The sequence below is a fragment of the Acanthochromis polyacanthus genome, chromosome 12 (genome assembly GCF_021347895.1).
Source record: "Acanthochromis polyacanthus isolate Apoly-LR-REF ecotype Palm Island chromosome 12, KAUST_Apoly_ChrSc, whole genome shotgun sequence".
NCBI classification, from domain to species: Eukaryota; Metazoa; Chordata; class Actinopteri; family Pomacentridae; genus Acanthochromis; species Acanthochromis polyacanthus.
In genome coordinates, this window is record NC_067124.1 from 14,792,100 (window position 1) to 14,818,231 (window position 26,132).

At 40.9% G+C, this 26,132-nt stretch overlaps 1 protein-coding gene across 3 annotated transcripts in view; it reads right to left on the reverse strand.

Moving 5' to 3' along the window:
* The window catches only part of grb10b (growth factor receptor-bound protein 10b), a 75,712-nt gene that overhangs the window by 38,283 nt on the left and 11,297 nt on the right, over nucleotides 1-26,132 (reverse strand). For 2 of the 3 annotated variants that reach the window (XM_051957002.1, XM_051957000.1), the window contains exons 2-5: nucleotides 22,192-22,312; nucleotides 12,726-12,822; nucleotides 5,207-5,501; nucleotides 3,388-3,532 (exon numbers count right to left, since the gene is read on the reverse strand). In XM_051957002.1, the coding sequence (XP_051812962.1) occupies nucleotides 3,388-3,532; nucleotides 5,207-5,501; nucleotides 12,726-12,822; nucleotides 22,192-22,242 (588 nt within the window). In that variant the 5' untranslated portion in view covers nucleotides 22,243-22,312. The remainder of the gene's footprint in view (nucleotides 1-3,387; nucleotides 3,533-5,206; nucleotides 5,502-12,725; nucleotides 12,823-22,191; nucleotides 22,313-26,132) is intronic. The other variant, XM_051957001.1, reaches the window with a different exon arrangement.

The following is a 26,132-nucleotide window of genomic DNA, read 5'->3' on the forward strand; positions in this document are numbered from 1 at the left end:
GTGAGAGGTTTTAGAGAATGAGTGAAAGAATTTACTTGCTCAGCATCAAACCCAAAGCAAATCACCAACATTTTTATTGATCCGAACCACTCAACAGCAGAATATGTTTGCAAGAAAGCAGTGTTTTTGTCGTCTTATGCCTCCAAAGCTGTAGCCCAGAGGCACATGTGCGATGTGGTGGCTCCATGGGAGAGTTTTTCTGTGGAAAGGTGCTGAATTGAATTTCCACTGGGGAACAGCTACAATGAGACATACTTTCCATTGCCATCAACAATGGATAGACACTGCCAATGCTGTAAATAGTTTACAGAACTCACAAAGACAAAACAGGCAGACACAAGCACAAACACACATGCATCTACAAAATCTGGGGGAGAAAAAAAAGCACCCATAAGCATGGACGGATGCACAGCACACTCACACCAGTTTACATGAGTGTGTACACAGTGTGTGCACTGTAAACACACACTAGGAATTCATTTTTCCATTGCTTCTTTACAAAAGTTTGCTGATTCATTTGAAGCAAAACCAGGAAAAAAAAAAAACATACTTTTTTTTGGACATATAGCAACAGTTTACAGGCACGTTTGAGGTTTAATACATTCTGAGCAGATGTATGAATGTTTGCACCACTTCAATTCTTGGTTCTTAATATGACTGGAAACATACTATGTAGAACTATATTTTCAACTCATTTTGTGAAATGTAATTGTGCGGATACTTCTGTACACTGTAAAACAACATAGAGTCAAATCTATTCATCTTTTCTTGTTTTTTTAATGTAAATATGTGAGTTATGCTAATTTCAAGCTAATCAAAATTTAAATGTCTTATTTTTTGTTGAGACAGCTTGAAAATTTGAAAACAAGACATTACAACTTGACGCATTTTGACTCAAATTGAGGCCCTACAAGAACAAACAGATTAAAGTTCACTCAACTCAATAAATTAAGTTAATCAGAAACCAACCTAGAACATAAGCACACTTTCCAGAATGCACTGTTAGAGAAATAAAACTCTCCAGAAACTGGACGGTGATGTTTTTTCCCCCTAGTTTGAGAAAACAGATATGCTTGAAACTTGCTGGGCATCGTTAAAAGATAACAGTCTCGTCATCCACAGACTTATTCATCTCTGTGTAACCAATAGGAGCCTTGTGGTTAAAATGGCTTCAACAGATGAGGCTGTAAATTCTGAATGTCAAATGAAGAAGTAACCCTATAAACTTAGAAAATGCCCAATAAAAGGAAAGCAAGTCTGCCTGTAACCACCGTCTATGTGACTAGTTGATATTAGGGCTGGCCCGAATAGTGGTTTCTGGCCTCCGGATATTCGGGCCCTATTAAAGATGAATATCCGAATATTTGTTCCGCCCGCCCCGTAACGTCCGACGGAGGGCGGGGCTTGTGGCGGAGACGGCCCGAATATTCGGATCCATTCGTCTGGTCTCCTGGGACCAAATTTTGCCTTCGTTTTGTTTTCAGGTAAACTGAAGAATTGCCAAACAGCGGAGGCCTTCGGCATTTTATTTGGATACCAAAATAAAATATCCGGATACCGCTGTAGCGAACGAATATTCGGATATTCGGGTCCAGCCCTTGTTGATATAGCTTAATAAAGTTACCAAACCTGTTTTTTTAAGTTCAGTTAATTTAACTCAGCTAGTTTTACAGTTTTACAACTCATAAGATGACTTTGAATATCATTTTCATACAAAATGCAGCTAACTCATGTTTTTAGGCAGCAGGGGAGCTTTTTTGTTTCGATGCTGTAAAAACTAGAAATGATTTACGGTGTGTTAGGCCAAACATCCAGCACTTTTCTGTTCTTCAAAGGTCTTGGCATAGACAGAAATCAGAAAGAGGAGTGTTGTAATATGAAAGGTCGTGGCACCAGATTTAGTGGAACAAAGTTACTAGTGTCAGTTTTCAAGAATCATCTAATCAGACTTTGACAGATTGTCAGATTACTGTAAGATCATAAAAGTAATTCACCACAGCCGTTCATCTCTAGTTTCCCGGCCCCTCCCTCCAACCCCCCGCACTCCACTTCCCGGTCTTCACTGAACTCTTAATAAGCCATCTGGGAATCCAAAAACCAACAACATTCCCATCCCGAGCAAGTCACCCACTCTAATGAATCGGTTTCTGAATATTTATCAGGCCAACCTGCTTTATTTAAAGAGCCAGAGCTACGGCAGAGCTAGTAATTCGTGGAAAAACTCATAACCACTTAGCGAGGCATTAATCTTTGACCTATTTACCATATGAGCTAACATGTACCACGCAGTGTTGAATTTATGCCACAGCTAGTAATTCGAGCCTCCAAACTTCCCACAGGGAGAGAAACAACTTCTCCACTCATGGAGAACAGAAAGAAACTCAAGCTTTCAAAACATATTCCAACATTAACCATTTAGAGCTTTATTTATGTCACAGTTGGCAATTCAAAGCCAAACTCTTTCAACATTTACTGGATGCCACAGCTTTATCAATTCATCAGGCAATTTATGAGTTTGAGGAAGCAGAGCAGCTCGTATAAAACTTAGACTTGTGTCTTGGCTTGAATCGACTTAACCTGTAACTGAAACTGTAGTCAATGATCTCGTACCAAAAGGGCCATGACCAGAACAGGCAGGATTCTAGCCAGGCGGGGTATTTATGAGAAATAGTCCGCCCTCATATTACTGTAAACTGGTAGTATTGGCTGGTTCCATATGAAGACCATTAACACTGATGATGAAGGGAGTACGACTTCCAGGAACAGACAGACTCGTCTCTAAATCTCTGTCAGCACATAAACACACAAACAGGCTCACAGAGATGCAGTCATGTGTGCAGGTACACACACACACACACACACACACACACACACACACACACACACACACACACACACACACACACGCTGCTCATGCACTCCTCACCTCAGTCTTTTTTTTCCCCCTCAAACGAAGCCGCAAACCCTCTTGAAGACACACATGTACAGTACAGTACAGTACCATCACATGCAAGCAATCAACATGCCTCAGATGAGCAAAACATGGCACAGATGGAAGGCAGGGAAACATTCCTGACTGTCCAACACTAAATACAGCTGATTTACGACACGAAAAGTCTGCATCCTTCAAAACAACACTACGTTACAGATGTCTCAGTTATCAACATGCAAATAAATCTAAATCTGCAAATGTCTCATATCCTGTTTTTCAGAGGGAAAATCCTCCTACATGGTCACCCGTACCATATGAAGACAATGCTTTTCATCCCATGCAACCGCACCAAATTACTACGTAGAGTGAAGAAAAAAATGTTTTCCTTTCTTCCGGAAAGGTCATAGTTTCAGGAAAAGGTTTCTCTAGTGTGTCTATGTGGGGGTTTCACTCACGTATTTGCTTGAAGAGGGTTCTCCAGGAGGTAGAGACCCCGGACTGAGGACAGGTGAGCTGGCTGGACTGCAGAGCTCGGGGAACGGGTTGGGGATGGCCGGGAGAGATGACGTCCTCAGCTGCTGCTCCTCCTCCTGCAACCTCCTGAACAACGGAAGCAGAACAAAGTCATTTCATGATAACTGCGGTTTGATTGCACTGAACACTGTTTGTGATATTAGCTGCATTTGCTAATCATTCAGGTAAAAACATGAACGTACAGTAAGTCTAACATCGTGACCTGGAACTGGCTTTTAAAAAGTGGAAAGTTTGAAATGAAAGCTGCTGACGTGCAGCGGAGACAGTAAGAATTAATAAAGCGCTGCTGTACAGTATCAGGCTCATGTCTGTTTCTGTCTGATCTGCCCATAATGAACAGTCTCCCAGCAAGTGGAAATCACAGACCACCGCAGCCTGCTAGCTAATTTTTTGCAATATTTATTGCGCATCAATATCGAAGCAAGACATCACTTTAAAGCAGTTTTTTTTTAAAATCAAACACATGCAGTGTGAGCTTCAAATGATTATCTGACAGCTGATCATAAACCCTTCAGGATTCAATCATTTTTAAAAAATAGGCAGGTCTGTTTTTGAAATTCTAGCTCAAGAGCTGGCTCCAAAAAAAAATCCATGTATAAGACTGTTTCTCTCTTTCTCTTTCTCTGTCAGACTCCATCTCTGTAGAAGTGAGTTCAAAAGGGAACGGGCCTTTTGATGTCGTCCCATCTGAGCTTGAGAACAGGGTTATCCAGAGGTCAGTCCTGAATAATATGAACTTCAGGGACTGTGTCTGTGTGTGTTTGAGAGCTAATAAGAGAGAATACTCCCCTACCTTATCATCCCTCCTCCATTTCTGTCATATAGTCCAAGGGCGAATAATGGGAGCTGACACCAGCTCTGCTTTGAAAGTGTTGCAGCTATACATGCTGCCTCACTGTGTATGTGTGAGAGCATTTTGAATGCAGCCGTAAGGATGGCATGGGCTTTAAATTGAGGGTGAAATATGCACTTGGCTCACAAATAAATGAGAATTTTTACTTTTCTCCCCCTTCTGGTGCAGTCAGAGGCAAAGCAGGAGGAGAGGGTCATCCAAGGGCTACAGAATGGGAGCAGGGAGGAAACGTTATGCCTAATTATCTAGAGGGTGTGGAGGGATTATGCTGTACAGTGAAAGGTTTCTTTTCAAATGTGGAGAGAAGAAAAAAGGGCTTGCGCTGTGCATGAGTGTGTTGCTATGCGTGTGCAAATACACAGCTAAGGGTGAAAAGTGTTCAAGCTGAAAGTTTAGTGCCATTCCTTTGTTGTTTCTGTGTGCATACGCAGACAACTGCAGGATGATCTGGATTTTTTTTTCTCTGCTGGCATTGTTGGTCAGTGGTTACATTTGCATTTTTTTGGGCATGAAATGAATCATGAATCTTCACATTTTACTGAGGAACAGTCTAGTCAAATGGGTTGGGGTTGTCGTTGAATGATTATTTTCATCGTCAGTTTAGCCAATCATTAATCCATCAATTATTTTTTCTAAATATTTGACCAATTGGTCTGTAAAATTTGAGACATTACTGAGAATTTCCTGAAGTCTACAGTAACAAGCTGAAATTATTTTTTGTTAATTTAATTATAAAATGACAGTAAACACATTTATTCAAGAAAATATCTTTAATAAAATAATAATATTTTAATTTGAAATATAAAATGATTGATTTAGAGTCACATAAGACAAACGCTAAATGCTCTGCACAGAGAGGGTAAAACAAAGGAAAGTTGAAAACTCACCTGACGGCAAGGATGTGCATGGGCTGCGACCGTCTGAGGCTAGTTTGGGGTGAATCGGCGGACGAGGAGGAGGAGGATGGCGGCTCCGGGGAGACGTGGCTTAACGCGTGTGAGTGCTGACCCGGACGAGGATGGTTGTGCTGTGAGTGGTGGTGGTGATGGTGGTGCGAGGAAGAGGTCTGTCCGTTGTGCAGCAGCGGGGTCGACTCTGTCTGCTGACCACTGCAGGAGGAGTACAGGCTCTCCAGCGACGAGTTCATGTCATTCACCAGGGCCTCCAAGTCAACGTCATCGTCTGAAAGACAAAAGCAGAACACATTAGCGAGTGAAGACAGAAACAAGCTGGAATCCCTCCTCAGAGGAGCACAGAGCGTGTTCCTGTGAAATAAATGATAAAGAGGCTTCAAATAGAACTGAAAAAAGCTGGACAGAATATCAAATTTAAAATGTAATAAAACACATATCAAGAATGAAAGTCATATAAGCTGCTGCTTTGATTCCAGATAGTTGTTCCACAGGAACAAGAGGTAAAGTCCCTGCATATTGAGGGACTTTCCTGTCTATTTCAGTTTCTGTAACATTTCATTGTGGCCAGGATTTGAACCTGTGACCTCATTTTGCACCACCTTAATTCTGAGAAATACAAAAAAAGAGAGAGAAAGAAAAACAACAGCATGCAGAGCACACAGACACACACACACACAAACTGGCAACCAGTTTTGCCAGAATGCTCAATCAGCAAGACTATCTTGACTACGCACACTGTCCTGCGCTGTGAGCCAGATCTCCAGGGATATCAGGTACAAGCACAAACCTGCCCCTAACACTTTTCAACTCTTACCACTGGGGTTCAGAGCAAAGGCATCTCACTGTAAGCATCTGCTCGAAATTCACGACACATTTCAAACATCCAACTTTTAAATGTCTCTAAAAGCAAGACGTGGAATTCTTCTCAGAGAAGGAATCCATCCTCAAAGCCCTTGTGAAAACCTCTAGACACATTTAAATTCATGAAATAAATTTTTAAACTGACTCCAGGAGCATGTTGTATCAAAGTTTGAAGTGAGCTCAGCTGAAGGAAAACTCTCATCTAATGGCTTCATGCTGTGAAAGTTTTACCATCTGGGTAAACTGGCTGCCTAACTTTGCTCTTTTTAAATCACAATCTGCAGTGGTGACTCATCTTACGATTAATAATTCTTCAATACGAAAACCCAGATCTCTCCATCTCATGAATTCATCATCAAATCCCTGGATCCAGATTTCACAACTGCACTGTTGTGCTCAAGTGAGCCACTAGGGGGAGACAAGCTCTAATTGTATGAAGAGGTTCTCAGACCGAGGGAACAGAAATAAATAAATATTAGGATGTGACTGACATTAGTTACTGGCACAATGGAGCCCAATAATAGAAGACTTCTGTGATTAAACAGGACTTATCTCCACTGAAAAACAGTTAAATATGTACAATGCATATTGTGGTTATGTTATGTCAGTTCAGTTGATTTCTATTTTGAACTTAACCGTTCATTCTCTCTTGGTGGCTCTACATTGCAATCTGGTGTAAACTAATAATACAGACCAAAGACATCAGCCTTGTACAACAATAACATTATGATTCAGCATTTTTTTCTCTTATTTCATCATTATTATGATAACAACAATGCACTATTTTAGTTATTACTTTAATAATACCGCCCCAGAATAGGAAAGTCTCATTCGAAATGACTGAATGAGAAGAAACAGAGGTATGTTAGGTCTCATCTAATAGCTCATAGGGAATGCTGTGGAAATCACTGAATGAAAACCTATTGCACACTGTGTTTCAACTTTTATTGTGCAGGTCAGCTGTCAGAATTCTAGGGTTTTAAATGTGCAACATGTACTTCACACAGCATCCTAACAGCTCAGGGTGCAGACAGCTGACAGCTGGATCATATGAGGTGATGTGAGCGTCACGCTGCTCTAAAGCAGCTAAAAGTCCCAGCGCTCAGCAGAGGGCTGACACTGGAAGCCAGCAATGTGACTAATGTAAAGTTTTAATAGCACCAGCTTCCAAGTGAGCCCCTCAACCTGACAAGGAATCAGTTTCCTGTGGAGGTGCAGAAGGTTTTTTTTTTCTCCTTTTTCTCCCCTATTACAAAAACAACAACAAACAAAAAACAAACAGTGGAAATAATAATAGTAACAACAGGATTAGAGGTTAGCAGGCGGGTAAATATTCTCCTCTGCATGTAGCAGCATTGTTCTATCTGCAGCTACAGCCACCAGCTAAAACGTAAGAGTCGCCTTTGAGGAGCTTTTCCTGAAAACGTGTCAGGTAGCTGTATCACAGGTGCCTTTGAATCGCAGGTGGTTAATCTGTAGGTATTAATAGTGACAAGTAAGCTGGAGCAGCTACTTATAAATAGCCTTGAGAGCTAAAGAGCTATATACCACAGGGCACAGGGTGCATTTGAGTCCAGACATAAAGCTAAGGACCGAGCAGGACACCTGTAGCGCAGAAGAGAGAGAATAAATTGCATGCAGCAGCAGTTATTAAAAAAACTGCATGTATAAACACAAGACTTTTTGTATTTTTTCAGAAAAGCACAAGCAAATACTTGACGAACGCCGAGAGGAAAAACCAGAAACTACATCAAAAGTGAGCAAAATTCCCAAAATTACTTCTACCTTGAAAACATCAACTGCTTATCATCCATCATTCTCACTAGGTGAGACGTACCCTGAAGCTGCTGACAGAAAATACGTTTCCTCATAAATCTGACCTAGTTTGGCCTCCGGAGCTGTTTGCATACAAAGGAACACAACCCTTAAACTCACGCACCGATGTAGGATTTGTGTGTCACTATCAGTCATTCGATCGCAATCACAAATGCATGTCGCAATCGGACAAACAAAGGTATGCGTCATGCACCCTGGTGCATGGCAGACAGATTGATGACACAGACAGCATGCAGGCACGCACAGGATTTAAACCCCATGAAGATCTGGAGCAGGGAGGAATCTACCGTTGCTCTTAGTTCAAATAGCAGAAGTTATGACAGATTCTTGGCTGCGGCTGCGCACGAGATGACGTAAACAACTTTATTTATGCTCACAAGACAGACAACGGTCACAGCACGCCTGGTCTTACAATATTACAGTCATTAATTAGATCCTCTTAAAATATCAGAGCAGCTCAGGCAGCGGGGAGCACACAGAGCTACAGATGTAGAATTAGCAGATGTGATGTCGTTGCTTGATGTTTCTAAACAGTACAGCGATTAGACTGTAAAGATGTTACGAGCATAACTGTGGTACATGGCACAGATATGAAAACTAGGGTGAAAGAAAGTTCAGAGCTCACTGAAATTCACGTGAAATGTAAACAGGTTTCCATGACAAATCAGAGACATAGCAGGAACAGAAAAGAATATCTGACATGCAGCATTTAAACCTGTATCCACCTGAAAGAGTTGACAATCATGCAGCCGATTACAACACTGCAGGAACAATTGAATAAAATGGGCACAAAACGGAGTATTTACACCTCCACAAGCTCAATGCACTACTAGCACAGTGTAATATATGGATATAAGCACAGGAAACAAACACCTCATTAGCAAATCCTTCCTGTAAATAAATCCGTCACTTTAAGAAGTGTGATTATCCTGAATCCTATCATCTTAAAGACTGCATCCGTGTGGAGGTGCCTGAATGTTTGGTTTCCACTTTGCTTTTTATTCATTTGACAATTAATTTCCTGATCATTCCTTAGTTTATATTGGAGACAGTTATTTTACATGTAATTTCAATAATTATCTGCATTAAGTAAATAATCGGTTGTTTTATAATAATTATTATTCCATCTGTAGCATGAATAAAGTCTTTTTTTATTTAGAATGCAGCCTAAACTTCACAGTAGAAGTCAGTTCCAAATATAAAACCCTGATGGGGTCATAGAACAACACTGGCTTTATTGTTCTCATTTCCTCATTGTTTTATGTCTCCCAAGGGTAGAATCCATTTACTCCTCTGCTCTCTGACGTGAACAGCCCCCCTCCCTCCTCTAAGAACCTATAGCCGGTTAAATTAGGGGTAAAAATAGCCCAAGCTTCCTCCATTGTTTGAGCCACGCTAAATACAGTGATAACAAACCACAGAAAGTCTGCTTAGAATCTGCATAAAAACTGTTTGGAATAGTTCTGATCATTAGCGTGCGAGACACAACCAAAACAAGACTATTGTATTGACAGCAGATTCATATGGCTCTCCTCAGCACAGGAATGTAGTCCGCGCATTTTTCATTCATTCCTGCTAGTTAGAAACAAAAAGGAGGGGCGCGGCCCTCCTGCAGAAAAGGGGAACGTAAAGGGTTTACATGTACAGTTCATCAACACACAGGAGACACACGAGGGGGGATAAACTGCCTCTGAATACGAGGGGTTTCCACTGAAAGGCATCAGTGGGTGTATAAACAGAGCAAGTCTAAACTGTTACAGCGTGGCTCTGCACTGGGGAGTACAATACCTTTGATGACAGCACACACACCCACTGAGGGCCGAGACTCCTGATGGGAGGGAGGCTGTGGGACGGTCAGAGGGAAACAGGAGGAAGAGGGAGGGAGAACCAACAAGAACAGAAAGGGAAGACTTGAGCAAATGGAACGACAGAAACTTAATTGAAGGGGACCTGTGGAAGGGAGAGTGGCCTCAAACGGTGTGACGAATTTCACTTCACACGGTTCCAGGAGGAAAAAGCTCTTAATTTGCAAGCTTGGACATAGTGATGTTGATTTTCAGCTCCATCCACTCGGAGTCTGGCTCCAACATAGAGGGTGCGAGAGTATTATGTCTCCCCAAATCTGCAGAGTGAAGTTTTATGTTCCTTTATGGGGAGCGACAAGGTCAAAGCACAGGCATCCAACTTTGAAATCAATGCTGTAAATATTCTACATTTACATAATAACCTAATTCACATGAGCTGGCTGACAAAGCTGTGACTTGCTGTTTTGTGAGTGTGCGTGTCCGCGGCATGTCATTCTCCCACTGTAAAGGCATAACTGGAATAACTGGAGGAGGTGGGAGCTTCATTTCCAGGCCTGAGATCTTGACTGGTTAACCCCTCCAGAGCCACGCCATCAGATTACTGCACCGCATTGGTACCATTGATGGGATTTGTTGCCTAGCAGCTGCATACTCATCTGAGGCACCCCCCCCCCACTCCCAACTATCCCTGCCTCCCCAGGAACAATGCTCACATCCATGTAACCAGTGAAGGTCTGACGCATGTTGCTGGAGTTCCGCTCAGTCCTGCACATACATTAAACCTCCCTTGACGAGTGAATCTCTTTTCAATCAGGCATTGTACAGTCACATTAGCTGCAGTGGTAGCTGTCATTTTGCCAACAAGCGTTGCAGCACAGTGTCATGGAATTATCTCTCAACAAGTACAAAATTCACAGATAAAAACGTACATAGTCTACACCTACCCTACTTTGATATCTTTAGTGGAACTGGAACAGGACGCACCTTCCTCACCTCAGAAATCTCAGTACATGATGTTCAGAGATACGAGCCAATTAAATTACCAAACAACCTTTACACATGGTCACATGATGTCTTCTTGCAGTTGACTAAGTTTTTTCTTTACTACAATAAACTAATCACTGACTACAACGCCAGCTCATCTTAACTATAGTTCAGGAAGGAAAGCAGTTCTAAACACCTCACCACAAGTTTTTATGTGCTCCATAAGGACAGAATCATGTCCAGACAAAACATCATTACAAAGTACAGGGTAAAGTTCAGGAATTCATATCTAACTGATCTTTAATGCCAACGCCTTCCTTTCTGAGAACAACTGAACTACATAAACGACTCGTCTTATCTTATTTACTGACACTAGGCATCTGAAAACAAGACAGAGGGAATTGTACTGATCTCCTGTTTGAATATTTCCAAATTTTATATGTGGCCTTTATATGTGGTGCACAAAGTAAGTTCTATGAGTCCAGCTACACAACAGAAATCCCTCTGACGTGTGCATATATCTGGGAGAAACAACAAAGAGGAGAACGCATTTGCACAGTGCAAGCCTGTGACATCGCATCTGTGACAGAGAGAACTCACATGTGTCACAGGACAACGCAGCCTTGTCATTTTTCTCGTTATGTACAGTAGCTTAAACTTTAAACATTTCACAGTAAATTCACAGCATAGCGCCACAGGGATAGCTCAGCTGTTTGCAATATCACGTGAAGCAATTTCTATTTCTTGACATCAAATACTGGCTTGTGAATGACTGTTTATGGTTTTATAGCAAACAGAACATGCAGGCAGTGGCTCTATTGAGGCCATTTTAGAATGAACGTGTGGAAAACAAGCTCAGCAAGGATAATCAGACCGATATGAACATCAGAGATATTAGTAAACAGATACAGAGCATGTAAAATGGCCTGACAGATACACCAAAAATGGTAAAAGTTCTTATTAATGGTGGCATCTTGGCCATAATTTGCAACTAGCTGTTTGATACGCTTCAAAAAATAAAGAATGAGACACAGGTGAAGGATATCTGTCCCAAATCTAAACAGTCCACAGAACCACAACCCTTTAATCAGGCATGTCTGGCACAATGTACTGTATAAAAAATCTGGGTACCATTCAAACTATCATTATGTGGTTAGTGTAAACAAAAATGTTTCTTAGTTAAAGTCATCCCAATTCCTCTGCCTCTCTGCTCCTTTTGGAGTTCCCTCCATCCTGGCTGATCCTGAAAAATGACAATGTAATTTCTGCTCCATTTATTTCCCATGCCAGTGCCAAGCGTTCTAATTCACTGGTTGAGTCCTCACAGACTCCCCACCCTTACCTCCCATGCTGAGCCAATATTGTGCTTAAATCTCATGCTCCGATTGTCATGGATGAACCCTGTATGGCACAATTAGATAGACAGCGTAATTATAATGGCACCCTGTGTCCATGCAGATCACCCTTTGAACAGCAGAAATGTTTACAGCGGAAGAGACCCAAATATATATTATATCCTCGACCCTCCCCTGGCCGAGTGGAAGGACAATGAACACATGCCGTCCTCCACACTGTACTGAAACGAGAGACACAGTGTTCCACGTTCAAAGAATTTCTGTGGCCTTTCATTCTTCTCTGATGTATGACAGTATATGAGAAATGCAGTGAGCTCATGTACAAAAGTGCAAATCCCAGTAGCATAAAAGCTCATATGACACCACATATGTGAAATCAAAGGTAACTTGATGTCAGAGTATCTATGTCATACAACACAACTCTAACCAGAGATTATTGAACGTGTCTGACACACAAGCATCAGCACACACACACACACACACACACACACACACACACACACACACACACACACACACAACACACACACACACACACACACACACACACACACACACACACACACACACACACACACACACACACACACACACACACACACACTTGTGCACAATAATACACAGCAATATCAAGTGGCAGCTGAGACTAACCTTGATGGTTAGGGGAACTCTGATTGGCTGATTGCTGGAAGCTCGGACCAATGAGGTCAGCCTGTCTGTGATTGGAAGATCGGTCGATGTTATCCTGCTGAGAAGGAGAGAGAGAGAGAGAAAAAAAGAACAAAAAAAAAGAAATATCATATAAGCAAGTTGGTTGAAGGAGTCAAACAAAAAAGTTTTTAAACAGGTAAAATTAAGTGGATCAGGAACCGAAACACAACTACACAAAGACGACTTTCTGAAACCGCGCATAAATTACAACAAATTCAAAAAGGTTTAGTTAGCATGAACTTTTCTTTTTCTACACTGCATGTGTGAACATGATCAAACTGCAGAACAGAGCGCACGCGAAAAGCAGTCAAGATATCAGTTTAATCACAGCGTCCTGGTTTGACTCAAAACGTTCCAGCTACTGCAAAACTGTTCCATAATGGGAAAAAAAAAATCACAAAAAAGGAGCAAACATGTTTATTTATGTATAAACATATGTGATTTTGATTTGTTTTTGCATTTACAACTACTGAGGATGACAACTTATTGTGTGTGTGTGTGTGTGTGTGTGTGTGTGTGTGTGTGTGTGTGTGTGTGTGTGTGTGTGTGTGTGTAGACTAGTGTCCCACTCAGGATCTAACAGCAGGAGAGGGAACAGGACGTACTAGGGCGGACTACTGTGTTCAGAAAAACACCACAACTGACGTGTGTGTGTGTGTGTGTGTGTGTGTGTGTGTGTCATACACAGCAGACCTCCTCTGATGCTGTAATAAAAGCTGTTGCGGTTGCTTGTTCTGCCTCATTTAGAGCACTGACAGACAATGCAGGCAGAAGTGGATTCTTCCACACGTTTTTTTTCCCCTCTCTCTCTCTCTAGATATAATTCTGCCCAATTTCTGTGATTAAAGCTTTTCACTGAACGTCAGATTTATGTTTGTTTATGATGATATAATGTGCTCATCATCTTATTCTGCAAAGGTACCTTGTATCTGGAAATTTGTGAAGTTGCCACACTACAAATTTTAACTGCTAAAACAATCAGTCTTCATACTAAGCCCTGTTTTGCTTGTTGAGTGTTTTACACACACATTTTTTCCTAAATAATAAAGCAAGGCAAAAACACTGCAAATAACACCTTATTTCCAGCTGCATTTGGAAAAAGTTTAGAAGGATTTTGCCAGAGTTGTGTCTCTTTGCTACACACTGCTTCATTACAATCTTGAATTAGCCACTTTTGCTGCCAAGCAGAAGTTAGATGATAGAGAGGTTTCTTTTTCTTAAAGCTTCAAATATGAATTAATTTAATTAACTGCTAAAGAGGCCTAATGAGCACTTCAAAAAGAATTGACTCACTGTGAGAATAAAGCTTGAAGTAGAATTCCACCCTGATGTCTCCATTCCTCGACTAAAAAGACTGGAAATGAATGATCATCAATTTGCCTGCAATTTTTCATTAGAATTATATTGGAAAAGAACTTTGTGTTCTTCTCCGGTGTATACTGGTACCGTAGTTCTGACCAAACTGAGTAGAATTGGATGCACGACGCCGGTATATGGCTGTCCGCCACCACCGCCCCCAACCTCTCTTCTATACCAGCTAACCCAACTGCATCCAATCATTTCGTTGCATTGTTCCGTCTCTGTATTGTCTTGAATTCCAGCTGTCTTTGTGGACCGAAAAGGAGATTTTGGCTCTTAATGGGACTAACCTGATTTTGGATATAAAAAAGTAAATGAAATAAGCACCGCATCACTCCATTTGTTCCTGTAACATAGCACACCCCGTCATCGCCACGTACCGTCTGGGGGTCCAGCTACCAGACTGTGACTGATCCCTGCCCAGTCACCCAAACAGCACTGGGACACTGTTTGGTTAGTGGGATGGTACATGTGTGCGAATTCAGGACTGAGTGGTCATGGTTGAGCTCCACTGTGACTCTTTCACACCATACACTGGTCTTGAATGCAGCTTTGCATGACTGTCTGGGAGCAAATGGGTTCACACATGCACACCTTGAATTCTTTTGTGATCTTATCCAAAAGAAAGAAAAAAAGAAACTGACAGCTTTTGATTCGTCTATAGACAATTGACAGAATGTTAACTTGGGGATTTAATCCAATGGACAGAATATTTTGCATAACCCTCAGGCATTCCACTGACTAGTTCTGAATCCATTTTATTGGATCCTATAAGGCCGAGACAATAAAGAGCAGAGACACAATAAGGTAATATATAAAAGCGGACTTTTTTTGTCTGCTGAAGAAAAGAAAAAACATACACTTATGTTTTTCTTTTATCTTTGTTCTTGCATTTTCTCATCTTGCCTCTCTCACACTCTTTCGTTTCCAAAGACACAAAAGCACATACACACAGATGTACACACATGCTGCTTAAGTTCTTTAAGAGCAGTCAAAGCAGGTCTAAGAGTCTAAGGGACCAAGTTTTGACAAGGAGCATATAAGAGCCCTTTCAGATTGATGAAGTTGAAAGGAACTCCAAACAGGAGTCAAAGGGTTGAGCTTTTTAAAAGGGGTCAGTGGAAGGCTTGAGACAAGGTTTAGGGAAAACAGGATGACCACAAAGGTCTGGAGATTGGGCCTCAAACACGAGAGAGAAGTCTGAGATGCAAGTCAAAGCCACATCTTTAGAGGAGGTCAGACTAATTAACAGACTAGACTTACAAAGGGGCTAGGAAGGAACAGCTGAAATGGATCCATAACAATACGTCAGACTCTATTGCAACACTGGCTCAGAACAGGGAATGAATATGTATTTTCCTTCAGTGTACTCCAGGATGGCCCCCCATTGGGAGGTGCAGATGTGTGCTGATGTAAAGGTGTGAATCAGTAACCCCTTTGCTGATGCAAATCACTTCATTCAACTTCATTCGAGATTATTCAAGATCAAATTGCAGTGCTTTTCTTGGTTCTTTTAACAAAGAAGTGCTAAACAGTAGAGCTGACTGCAGAGAGGAAGTCAGCTGAAAGCTCCTCATTCGGACAGTTACAACTGTGCACTTATTTTACTTTATCACTCATGTGCTGAACACCACTAGTGTGACAGAAAGAATGCGTCTTCCACCAGAAAACTGCTGAGCGATCTTGTGTTTTCAGATTATGTTGGTCACTGTATTTGATGAAGTTACACCTACATGACATCCTGTAAACCTGGGCCGGACCTGAATATCCGAATATTCGGTTGTTGTGTTGGTATCCGAATATTAATTTTGAGATCTGAATACTCAGAATGCCCCCACGCGGACAAGCCAAATATTCGGATATTCGTCATTAATTGGGCCCGAATATCCGGAGCCCAGAAACTGCTATTCGGACCAGCCCTACTGTAAACTGCTTCATGCAAGTTTTGTTAATCTTTTCACTCATTTTCCACAGTTACCCAACAGCTGACATGTGATCAAACATAAATCAAAGCATTCTTATTGTGATATTAGTGCCGGCTGGAGAGAATAAGGATGAATGAGTAGGTGCTACCCGAAACTCTCTCCTTTACTCTACTCTAAGTGGAATAATGTTGTAAACTTGAAATTATGAACCACCAGTCGCCCTGCAAATTATCCACAACAGACTTCTTGAAGATGCACATGTTAACTTTTGTGAAAAATCACACATCTGTTTATTACTTAAATGGCAAGTAACCAGGGAATTGCTATATAGTTTAGGTTTTTTTGCCAGGAGGTCCAAATATTTAATTACTATAAGCATACACATGTGGGTGTGAAAAGCAACACTAACTGATACAGATCGTTCCAAATTAGATTAACTGTGGGGTTTCCTGAGACAAAACAGCTGTTTCCCTATAATGTTTGATAATGCATAGTTTCTAATCCCTCCTGGTATACTATAAATGTGTCACGGGTGCATCAGCTGAGTCTGGCTATAAAAATACCAAAAGTGCACTCAGAACATTCCAGAGTATGACACACTTCACTGCAATCTGCCCTTCAAGTTTAACTGTATAATGTTACAATCACAGTTTTACCTGGAACTGAATATTCTAAGAAGGCTTAAAGATGTGGAAATCTGACACACATGTCTCGGGCTTGCTTCAGGTCAAAAATTCCAACTAACAGCAATGGCACAAACCTAACTAGTCCTGTCCAACAAACAGCACATGAACAGTCAGCAGCAAGTGGAAATCCCTTCTTACATAATTAACCAGAATGAGATCAGGAGGTCACGCTAATGTCTGCGCCAGTGTTTTGCTTAACTACTTGCTTGTACTGTGGAAACTCAGCTGTAGCTGTAATTAAAGCCAGGTGAGTTGTAGACAAGCTGGGAAGTGACATATCACCACACAACATGGGTGATTTTTGTTTTATAATGTTCTTTGGTCTGACTAGTTCTAATTTAAATCAATCCATTAAAATGTAGAAGATGAACTATTGTTAGAAGTGCCTTTATTGTGCCATTTTGCCAGATTCCTGAAAAGCTCTATAGGGTGTCAGCAAAACAAATTTTCTTACTTCAAAAAGAAGAGAGGTCCGAGGCACTCCGTGTACCTAAAAGTCCTTTAATAACTATTATTAAAGGACTTTTAGGTACTCGGAGTGCCTCGGACTTCTCTTCTTTTTGCTGTTTGAATGGATTTTTTCTACTAGATCCTGAAGAGCATGCGTCACACTTATTTTTATCCACTGATGCACTCACCTTTTGCCTGTTTTTACCATTAAATTTTCTTACTTACTGAAATATTCACTGGCTATTTCCAGCACTAACATGGAAATAAAACACATACTGTGACATACAGCAAGTTGTTAATATAGCTCCATAGTAAAGATGCAAACTGTATACAATGAGTAGCTGTGTTGTAAATATATGGACCAGGCAACATTTAAAAGCCTAAAAACACAAAAAGAAGAAAGCAGGAAAATGGCAATATTTCTGAAAGCTGTATACCTTTCATTGTAAATGAAAGGTATTAGCAAAAGCTAATATGCCATTTTTGCAGCTGGTCCCTCTGCAAAACTAATAAAGCACTAATCTTAGAAAGAGGTGAAAAGAAAAGTCAGGCTTCTGTTTACATCATGATCTTAAAATCACAAATAAAAATGTTTAAAAATATCAATGACAAGCGAGTAACAGTGATAAACTATACTAACCTGTCAAGGGGTTGGAAATATTATAGAGCAAGTGAACAGTCAGTTTTTGATGTTGATGTACTGGAAGCAGGAAAATGAATGAGCATAAGGATACCAAAACAGAAGCATTTTGCTATTCAGGAGCAATGAAAAATAATAATAATAAAAACACTGTCAGAGATGTAGCCTCTTACAACCAGACGATTTTCTACCACAGTATAGAATGGTCTGGCTGTACCTTACTGTCATCTTGCTACAGGGGAGAAAAAGTTCTGTTTGTATTTCTTTAAACCAATCCCTTTCATCTTATGTGGGGCTAAGAACAGGAGGCACCAACGGTATTCACTGAAAATAGTGATGGGGAATTTGTTTTGCATGCAGGAACACGAGCACTGTCACCACAATTGATAATTCATTGGAAAAATTAGCAGGGCTGCATAATTTCATAATCCAAGTCTTTAGCAAAACCTGAAATTTACAGCATGTAGGTTGCTGCCTGGAGGTTGTTGTTCCCTATACTGAACCAGATTGTTAAAACAGTAACACATAGCTAGTGGAAGGAGAGCTGTGCGAATTGTGCGGCAATGGTAGACTGACATGCACCATTTACATCCAGGGAGTCAGACTAACAAGATAGTAATAGCTCAAATGTAAATAAAGAGAATGACAAAAGGCATCACTCATAAGTTTAGAAGTGTGTCTTTGTACAATATACTTTAACTTGTACAAAGAACAAGACCCTCAAATCAACAGTGTCAGGCCCTGTGCATATGCATACCCCTATCCTCTGCCAAAATAACCACAATGTGAAGATGAGTGTGAGACCTGGACCATGGAGGAATGGAAGAAGGTGGCCTACTCCACAATGTTACATTGTATTTTACATCAGATCGGCCAGTGGAGGCAGTGTGGGCAAACACCTGCTGATCATGTGACATGTACCACCTACCTAATCATTATTACAGATCACCTACAGACATTACGACCAACAGCATTCCCAGATCGCAGTGGCCTCATTCAGCAAAATAACATTCTCTGCAAAAACTGTTCAGGTATGGCTTGAGGAACAACAGATCTGGGCAGTTGGCCTCCAATCTGTGGAATGTGCTAGAAAAACAATCCATAAAAAACCCATCTTGCAACTTCCAGTCTGTTGCTAATATCTCGATGCCTGGTAAGTCTTATGGAGCCCACATCTCTATGGGTCTGAGCTGTTTCAGTGGCACAAGGGGATCTAAACAACATTAGGCTGGTGGTTTTAATGTTGTGGCTTATGCAACCTTGCGTGGATAGGTGGAGGGTGAATGAACGTACAGTTTCGTACTGTGCAAATCATCACAGTCAAACACAGACTCAGTGTTGATGGTGTTAATTCAGTAACCTCGCCTCCACATCGAGACACAATTCTTGTGAAATCTTTCCGCAAATGCATATAAAACAAATAAAATATCTCAATACTTGCAAATACAGCTAGGCTTTGAGAAACACTACACAATCTTGTTAACATGCAGCTGCAGATGCAACAGGTTATCTCACTAACAGCGAACATGCTCGTCTGTCCAGTGATCTGACACAGATTTCTGCTTACATTACATTCTAGTCTGTGGTTTAGTCAGGTGTACATGAGATGAAGGCCCAGCTAGTACATAGCTTTAATAAAATGAATTATAGGTACTGTAGTTTCTGGATTATTCCTTCTGCCGCTAGCTAACTTCTTTGACCTCATCAGATATGTCTTGCTGTGCACACACACATCATTATTTACCACTCATGGTGAAACAAGGTTAAAGTGGTGATATAATCCCTGGAGTTTAGCATGAATGTTATCTTCACTTGAATCTGTTTTGCATCGCTGCAGCAGTTTTATCAGAGAAAATCTTCCATAACCCAGGAATTTCACAGTGAATGGGTTTTCTCATTCAGCAAGTCAAGGTGCATCTGTTATAGCTGAATGCTTTGCAAACAGTCGAGTGCGTGTGTCTGAGCATGTGTGTGTGTGTCAGTGTACACTCAAGTGTGTACATTAACCTCTATATACTGCAGCTCCAGCAGCACCCACCCAAACCCCTGGCAAAGATGAAAGCACTAAATGATGCCTCACTCCATTAAGATATTAAAGCTTTGCAGCCTCCAGCATCAGGGTAGTCTTTGTCCAAAAAAATCCCTAATTGCTTTCCATTGAATTAATCCAAATGACAAGATAAATGTTATGCTTAAAGTTGGCTTTGTGTGTCTGAGAGAATGGGCGCTACAAGGATCTGTGCAAAAGGCAAGCAGATAGAAGATTACCCTGCGTATATTTATATTGCTTTCTATTTGGACTGTCTTTGGACAGGATGTATATTGATTCTGTTTTTGTTTGTGTTGTCTCAGCTCTTCAAATAATGTTTTGTTATTAAATGTATCCTTCATTACAAAAGGCAGATACACAGAAACAATAATACACTGGTGACCAAGACTTAACTCCACCACATATGTAAGCACATACAAATACAGTGCCTCAAGCAAATCTTTAGTTTCTGTCTCTTTAAGGTGTGGAGATCTAGAAGATTCAGGCAGACTGAAGTCTATCCCCTTGCTCTGGGTTCAAAGGTCACAAATAAAACCATGCCCCAGATGACGAGCAGACAACAGACTAGCTTCTGATTGGGCTAATAGTGCTACTCCTCTAATCCAAATGTTTAGAAGCCCTTTGCTCTGTGGAGGCTGGCATGAACAAATCCACTGAACCTAAAACCTCAGAAGTCCACGTCAAGTCTGTCACTCGATAACACAAATGAGCACATCAGGATGGAAGCTGATGTTCAGAGGTCTCAGTTTATAAAGCAATAAATCAAGCGTCTTTGTACATTCCATGTAGTGCATGCAAGAAACACAGAAAGAATTATTAATCTGGATTATAAACAAAAACTTGTGCTAACAAATTAAGAGTAAATTACAAGTAAACTAGCCAAACTACCTGACTCTCTATATTCAGTACTCAACCACAACAATAAAACTATTGACAGGTGATGGAAATTAACATTGATTATCCCATTAAGGTGACACTTGTCAAGGGGCAGAATATATTAGGCAGTAAATGAACAGTCAGTTGTTGAAGATGATGTGTTGGAAGCATCGGAAATAAGACCATGAGCGTCTCTAACAAGGGTCAAACTGTGATGGCTAAAATCACTGGGTCAGAGCTTCTCCAAAACTGCAGGTCTTGTGCTTTGTTCCCGGCACACAATGATTAGTATTTAGCAAATGCGGTCCAAAGAAGGACAACTGGTGAACCGGCGACAGGGTCATTGGGCTTCCAAGGCTCACTGCACATGTTAGAGCAAAGGCTGGCCTGTGTGGTTGAATAGCACTACAGCACAAACTGCAGAAAACCTTAAGGCTAGTCAGAGTCCCCAAGCTGACCCATGTTCAGTGCTAAAAGCTCCTGCAATATGGAGGTGAGCATCAGGGCTCGACTATGAAACAACGGAAGGTTTTGCTTGGTTTTGTTTGTTCATGTTTATGCAACACCGTTAAGCTTACAGGTACTGTTGACCGTCATGATTGCCAAAAAAACTGAACTATAATTAGTACTACACACGGAAAACACTCTGATTACAAAACGAAATACAACACAATTCAAAAAGTCCTCGTTTCTGTGTTTGTGTGTATGAGCTAATGGAATCTGAGTAAAAAGAGCAGCCATTACTGGGGGCTGTTTCGGTCAAAAGAAGACAGTTTTGTACTTTTGTTGTACCAACAGTAAATGCATTCCCTTGCAGCTCTTTGTGAGTTCAGTAGAATCTTGTAGCCAAGTCATTACCGTTCACTGACTCTCTTTAGTCAGGACTAGACTAAACAGGACAAACTACAACCACAGACCATCCTTCCATGACCCACGAGATGTAAAAACTACTGAGTCAAATGTATTGTTAAAAGCATCTAAAGAGCTGATGAATGAAAGCTGATAATGGCAGGACTGTTAACACAAAACTGGTGTGACCTGATTCCAGAACTCCCCATTTCTTAGAAATCTTGGAAGTAAATTTACAAAACATTGCACAGTTCTTGGATGGAATACTATTAGAATCCCATGTTAAAAACAAATTGTTCATGTTCTTAGACTGCACAGGCACAAAGTTCAGATTTCACAATCATATCCAGCTTCACATTTCCAAGAAGCTTCCCTTCGTTGCATTTTGTAATTTTAGAGGTTACTTGGGGTTTCAAATTTTAAGCAGATAGTTGTTTTTGGTCAACAATGGCAACATTTTATCTCTACAAACACCAGTTCAGCTGTTAGGATAGCAAAAGAATACAGACTAAAAGAAGAGTTTACCTTTGCTTTTGTTTAAGAAAATCACATCCTGGAAATTGAGATTTACCTGATAATTTGGATGATGCAGGAAATAATCCGGACATCCGGCCACAGCCATGGTTTGTGTTTCTCAGATCGCTTTTGCAATTTGTCTGGTTGGATCGGTTTCGAGAGGGACAGAGGAGAACCTGTAGAGGAAGAAAAGCAGACAAATGGAGGTTAGTGGAAAACTACAAAGGAAGAAGGGGGAGGGAGAGAAGGTTCAAGAAAGGAAGGATGACAGAAGGAAGATGAGGTCTAAGTTCTGAGAAGACAGATATAGCGCAGAGCACTTCTTAACCCACATAGGCCCACAGTAAACAACATCAACAAGGAAGGACAGTAGTTGGTTAAAAAAAATCGGGAGGACAAGCAAAAAAACGTGCCCTTAATTCAAAAACCTACTTACATATATCCATTTGTATGTATTTACAAGTTTAATTTCTCCATGAAAATAATCCTTTCAGGCCTCCAAATGGCTCCAATGTGACTCTACACCAGTGCATCCTTTAGGTAGACCTGGACCCGAATATCCCGAAAATCCCGAATATCCGAATATTCGTTCGCCACGGCAGCATCCAGATAGTAATTTTGGTATCCGAATATTCTCAAACCAGAAACCGATTTAGGAGAATAGTGACATGGAAATCCAACCCTGCACAATGGCAGGATTGGTTCTTCGGATTTATTTCGTATATAAAAACATGTTAACAAGGACCATATGGACATGTCTACAAGGTTAAAAAAAAAAAAAAAATCGAAAAGCTGCAGTAATTTGTGGCATTTATGGCTGAGGGTGAAGTGCATTCACTAAAACCGAGATAAGAATTGTGTTTTTTATTTAGACAATAAAAGAGCTTGTTAAACCCTGCACCATCATCACTCTGTATTTCTACAGCAGATGCAGATTTACTATAAAGAAATGTTGCACCACATATTCTAAAAGTCTCTGTTATGGAGTCTGAGGATTTTAAAAATGGGACGCTTCCCCTCACTGCGAGTCTCGTCATCTTGGGTCTCTTGATTCATTTCACCGGTCTGCATCTGAGCCAAGCAACAATCTCATCATACTCAATCATTCTTCAGTTTTACATGAATGACTGAACAATTTTCTGAGGTGTGGTCTTTGTAAAAATAACTGCAATAGATGTTGCACTTTGGGGGACTTAAATATGTTCTTCTGTTCTAAGAAGCCTCGCTCCCGGCCGTCCTCGGTTAAAATAACCATAAATTCAACAACATGGACTTTAGTGTATTTGAACTTCTTAAAGTGGGTATCCTACTAACCTCTTGGCACTGCTGCCACTGAACAAACACCTGTAAACACCGACCCAAAAATACCCTGCAGGCACGTATCCAGGTCTGAACTTAGACTCCGGGGTATATTTGGAGCCAAGCAGCTCCAGCTCACAACTATGATGGTCTTTTATGCAGCAGTTCGTGACCCCGCTCCGTGTTTTAAAAATATGACCTGCCATTTTATAGACGGCTAATATTAACTCATGTTTGCATTAGCGGTTGTGAGCAGGCTGCCCTTGTGGCCGTACAGTGTTTGTGCGTGTGCGTTTCTACTTGTACATGTGCTTCTGCAGGCATATGTGTGGGTGTTTACATACAGTACGCCGCACATGTGTGGCTGTGCAGAGATGTGTAGGCTCCATTTTTTTCTGGATTTTCAGGTTCCTTGAGAAGCTGTAATTGTGTTTAGAGAGTTGTGTAACTTGCTGTACAGTGAAATGACCACTCTGGCTCCAGCAGTCATCAGTCTCACTGCTAAACGAGCAAAGATTATGCAAGCCGATTGTAATCGAGGATGCACGGTGAACAAGATTCTTTGAAAGGCAAAATAACTTAACTGCATCAACTGTCAAGGCTGAGTTATGGTAGGAAAGAAGTACTTTTTATGATCTTTCAAGTTCTAAAGCATATTTATCGTTGCTCCAAAAGCTGAAGTGAATCATATAAGGAATGAGATGCAGTAATCATTAAGATATTAGAAGCAAACTGTCTTCTAGGAGACATTTACAGTCTTGCAAGTTGTTCACACAATAAGTGGCAGAACATTTTGGTAAAGAGTGACAGAGCAGCTTGACAGAGATGATCAAATCTGCTCTCACCTCAACCCATCTGGCTTTAGGTGGTCCTAAATGTCAGATCGGAAGTTGCTGACAATTTCAAAAAAAATTTTGATGCTGCATTTTAACTGTCAGTTAAATAATTTGCTAATGACAAACAGGAAAGCATAAAACCGCTGATATTTGTCAACAATCCAATGAAAACTGCATATTCTCCTTTTTGTTAAGTTTCCATCATGGTTAAAAAAAAAAAAAATTTAAGTTTGTGTATTTTCCTGTTATATCTTTAAAGAGGTGGGTCATCCCGAAATTGCGTCAGCTGATGAGTTATAACAAAGCTGTCACTCAAAGCTCTCCCTGTCCACATTTTTTTTTGAAGAACTAAAAATGAAAGACGTTGTCTTTTTCTTTTTTATACCTCCAAAATTGGGCTTGCAAATAATGACCAAACCATGAATGCATTCTAAACAAAGAGCTTGGCACTGCGATCACTGGGACCGCTGAAAGGGCCTGCTTGTAATGAGTGTGTACATCCGTGTGTGTGTGTTACTGTGTCAGTCCATGTGTGTGGCCCGGCTCGGCCCGGCCCGGCTGGGATGCAAGGACGACTTGTCATTTACACATTATTTACAGACACACAGTTTACAACAAAAACAAAACAAATTAACATCAGTCTAAACCCTCCAAGCAGCCCCTCATTAAGCGCCACAAATTTGCTGACTATCTGCGGCCGAACTGTGCGTTGATTATTTTTTTCCGGGAGTCTGGAGGTTGTGCAAGAAGGACAGAAGTAAGCTTCTACTAAGTGCATCAGAAGCTAAACAACGTTGCTGTGCTTCATTGGAGCTTAAATCCTTATCAAAACAACCGCTTTCATTTTGTGAGGATTAAATTTGACCTTGTAATCCCACTGAATTAAAGGTACACGTGGCCTATTGAACGTCACAGGTGTAAATGGTGAATTCTGTTTCGGCTGTGCGTGATAAAACATGGGAAAAAGCTCAGGCGTTCCACGTAGCATTAAAATACCTTGCAACCCAAGTTTCAAAGTGCCCATATGTGCCACAGCGGCTCTTGGTGACTGATATATTGACCAAACATACACGCACCTACGCTTAATTGCTCCCTGACACAATCAAAGCCATTCCAGTGCAGGGATTAGACCCTCTCAGAGCCCTTTGATTCAGTTCCTTCCACTTGAACAGTGTACAGAAACCTAACCATCTCTGACCTTGACAGTGCAATTATCGTCACAGTAGAATGGGGGACTTTGGGGTGTGGTGGCTGTACCCAGCAGTGAGGTTACTGCATCTGGATTAATTAAAGTGATTTTTGCTCAAACCTGCATGAGGGAGAATGTTAGCTGGTGGACTTCAAACGCAGCGAGTCTTATAATGCTAATCGTGAATCATAAATCTGTCCTGTGTGAGACCTGTAAAATGCGTCACAGTCAGCTGAAGGTGTTCTGCGCTAATACTTCATTACATCCATGTGATGTTCTGGAAAATGTTGAATGTTTAAAAACGGAGTGTGAAAGAAAATCAGTGGTCTTTTGTGAAAAAAGGAAGGCTTAAAGCGCTACATGACAGATTTAACTTTCGCACAAAATGAAAGCTTTTCAAAATATTGCAGCTTCAAAGTTCCTCACCACGTGATGACTATGTACCAAAACACAACTTTAACGTTTAATGTGACGGTTTCAGTTGGTTCTGCCATCACTCGAAATCTATTACTGCACCGTACGCTTTAAAAAACAGTCAGCGGCAATGTGGCGTGTATGTGATTTGCACTTAATGAGCTAGAACGCACACTGTTATACGACAGTGCTCTTGAGCCAGTTATTTAGTTAGAGCTTTGCTTTACCCCAAAGTCAATTTAATTTAATTGGAATAGT